A 3,608-nucleotide genomic window follows, 5' to 3' on the forward strand; every position below is an offset into this window, starting at 1 on the left:
ATTACACTTGTTTGTATGGACTGTCACTTTTCATTGTTACTCGTGAGACAATGTCACATCGTTCTAAAAGTTTCATTTTCTCTGAAGTGTAATAGCTCTCCTTATCATTAGGTATATTCTAATCTATTGTTTATCCTCACAGTAACACACGTATAATATAACATATATATGCTTCTTCTACTGCAGGCTGCAAACATTTCTAAGTAATAATTTGGCCAGAAAAATAGCGGGGCCATATCCTAAAGAAAATTGCACCAAGTCACAGAATGAGCCTGTGGAATCTGGCTATCAGCATTATTTTCTTATCACAAACTACGACTGGAATACTGGGAAATTTCTCTCTAATTTTCTACTATCTAGTCCTTTACTGCAGAAAATGCACATTAAAGCCCACAGATGTGATTCTGATGAATGTAATGGCAGCCAATGCCTTGATCATTCTCTCTACAGGAGTGCCCCAAACAATGGCAGTTTGGGGACTTAAGCAATTCTTGAATGATATTGGATGTAAGCTCCTATTGTACATTCAGGGATGTGGTAGGAGTGTGTCCATTGGTACTACTTGCCTCTTGAGTGTCTTTCAGGCCTTGACCATTTGCCCCAAGAAATACTGCTGGAAGAATCATAAAGTCAAAGTTGAGAAGTATATCAGCTGCCACATTTTCCTCCTCTGGATTCTGTACATGTCCATAAATTTTATTTATTTTTCATACACAATTTTCAAGAGGAACAGCAAAAATGTGTCACAAAAACGAGATTTTGGATACTGCTCCACTATAGGGCGGGATGAAATTGTTGATTCACTCTATGCAGTATTGGTGGTTTTCCCTGAAGTCTTTCTTTCTGTGGTCATAGCCTTGTCCAGTGGATCCATGATTGTCATTCTGTACAGACACAAGCAGAGGATTCAACACATCCGCAGCACTCATGGTTCCAGTAGAATGTCGCCTGAGTCCAGAGTCACCCAGAATATTCTGATCCTTTTGTCTAACTTTTTGGCTTTTTATACTCTTTCCTCCATCTTAAGAGGCTATGTTGCTATTTTAAATAGTCACAACTGGTGGCTGGTGAATATCAGTAACCTAACTTCTCTGTGTTTTCCATCTTTTGGACCATTTGTTCTCATGAATCATTACTCTATTCTGTCCAGGCACTTTTGATGCCACATAAGGAATAAAATTTATTGAATGTCACTTTAATTACAAAAATGATATGTTTTGATTGGTATCCAGTAGTTTACTGACCTGTCACACTCAAAATGTCAATACAGAATGTTAAATAGTTAGCACCTTATCTTTTTAAGATTAACTGAAATGAATATGTGAGTATTGTCAACTGGTTGGATTAGCAGCCTTAATGAGATGTTCATATTGTTTGAGACCCACTATACTCTCATAGCTAGGAGTGTCTTTCCTTTGACCACCTTATGTTCAAAGGACCCAGGAAAAAGCTGTCAATAAAAGTGACCTACTTGTGGCTTTTATTCTGTCAGCAGATCTTGGCTTCTTAGTGGTTTCACAGATATGTGTTCTACATTGAACCTTCAAGGAAACTGAAATAGTTCCTGGCAATTAACTTGTTTCTCAGGAGGCCCTGATCATAACAGAACTGCTCTAGCCTATCCCAATACCAGAAAATAAGTAGTCTTAATGCCTTCCACCTCACACAAAAATTAATAATAATGAAAGGTGTCTTTGGTATATCCTGGATTTTGTTTGCTATTATTTTTTGAGAATTTTAGTTTCATGTATATTGACTTGTTTATTTCCTTTATTGTTGTTCTATCTTTATCTGGTTTGACATCAGTGTAATACTGGCTTCATAAAAAGAATTTGAAAGAAGTTATGGTAATCAGTCTTAGGGTTTATCAAAATAATCAAAAATAGAACTACTATTCGACCAAGGTATTTAACTCCTGGGTCTATACCCAGAGACTTCCTTATCATACCCATTTCAACATCTATTTTCATTGCTGTTCTATGTATTATAGCAAGAAAATAGGGCCCACTTACATACCAAAAAGAGAAAAATTTAAAAGTAAATGTGTGTCCTTAAGTAAAATTGACTATTAGTTGACTACAGGAAAAGATGAAATCACAAAAATGTAGGAAAATTGATGCACTAATAAGTGATAATTTTAAGCCAAGTCACAAAATCTCACAGTGAAACAGGGTCACATGGTCTCCTTCATATGCAGATCCTAGCCTATCATGTGTACATGTATATATGTGAATGGGTACCAGTATAACTTCAGTACAGCATTTAGAAAGGAAACAAAGAATATAGCATTAGGTAATAAACAGGCAAATGCATCCATGATTTATAAAAGAAGATATAAAAATAACTATTTTGTATTTTTTCACTTTGACTTTTTTTCTGCTGCAAATTGGCATAAAAATGTAATTGCTAGTGACAATGTAAAACCCCAAGCAAAGCTGTATGGCTTCAACATGGCTATTCTAACTGTATAGAAGTTCATTGAAATAGACAAAATTTTGGCCTGGACAAGTTCTCCTTGGAGTGGATATTTCATGGTTGCTCTTTAATGCTTTTCTTTCTGATTTCATTAAAATAAAGTGATGTTAGTTTAAAACAAAAATCTATCACAATTTATCCAATGAAGCAGAGATAGCCAACATATAGCTATCAGTAAATGTAATGCATCATACAGAAGCACTCAAAGACAAAATCACTTGCTTGCTTATCATATTAGATTCCAGAAAACAATGAAGATCTGGTGCTCTGACCAAGCCTACAACCCAGGCCAAGAAAATGGTCATGTGTTGGCCTCCCCAACATCCATCCAATCTGTGATCTGCTCAAGCAGGTGAAGGGAACAGCCCTTCAGACCCAAAGCTGCAGGATTTCCAAAACACAGGAAAACATAAGCATAATCAAGATGAAGTTCCAGAAGACTCTAACCAGACCAATGAATCTCTTCATTGAGCACTTGCAAGTAAATGTAAAGGGATAAATGTGCTTGCTGCATTACTCACTGTGTCACACTACCATTTTCATGAAGAGATTTATGTTTTTCTTCTCATTTTTTTCATTTTTCTCTTAAATTTTATTTTGTTTTATTTGAAGGGGTTGCAAGGGCAGAGGGTGGATACAAAGGAACTGTGAAATAAAGGGGATGAAGAAGCAGGATGTGAAAGACATGAAGATAAACAAAAATAAATAAGTATCTCCCAAAATGACAAAGACTATATGTCGATAGTATGTATTAGTGTCACAGAGGAGTTGAAAACACATAAATCCTAAGCAGGAAAGCATTTGGAGTAGATTACAGAGGTCATAGAGGTTGGTCTAATGTATTTGAGTTGAGCGGAGGCAAGGAAGAGGATGCAAGACATAGATTTGACAATGGACTGTGCTGTGGGAGCTCCATCTGCTCCTTCAGCCAATAACCTTTAAGATACTAGCACACTTGGGTGTGGTCTATTTTGCTTTAAAAAGCAGCAGTAGCCATGCACTTGCTCTCTTGCTTCTGGCTCCCACTTCCGGCTGATGACTCTGTTCCTGTTTGTTCAGATGGCTGTTGTCTAGGACAGTGATCTGTAAGTTTTCCCTTTAAATAAATAATATCAAAATACCAAATGTTTAAT

At 36.4% G+C, this 3,608-nt stretch overlaps 1 protein-coding gene across 1 annotated transcript; it reads left to right on the forward strand.

The window, feature by feature from the left end:
* The first annotated feature begins 260 nt into the window (after nucleotides 1-260).
* Nucleotides 261-1,160, forward strand: LOC119821793 (vomeronasal type-1 receptor 4-like). Its single transcript, XM_038340909.1, has one exon. It carries the CDS (start codon nucleotides 267-269, stop codon nucleotides 1,158-1,160), a length of 894 nt encoding a protein of 297 aa, XP_038196837.1. The 5' UTR covers nucleotides 261-266.
* The last annotated feature ends 2,448 nt before the right edge of the window (nucleotides 1,161-3,608 follow it).

The sequence above is a fragment of the Arvicola amphibius genome, chromosome 8 (genome assembly GCF_903992535.2).
Source record: "Arvicola amphibius chromosome 8, mArvAmp1.2, whole genome shotgun sequence".
NCBI lineage: Eukaryota > Metazoa > Chordata > Mammalia > Rodentia > Cricetidae > Arvicola > Arvicola amphibius.

Bases quoted from the DNA above. Each gene is read 5' to 3' on its own strand.
- LOC119821793 (XM_038340909.1), top strand. From the start codon at position 267: ATGAGCCTGTGGAATCTGGCTATCAGCATTATTTTCTTATCACAAACT.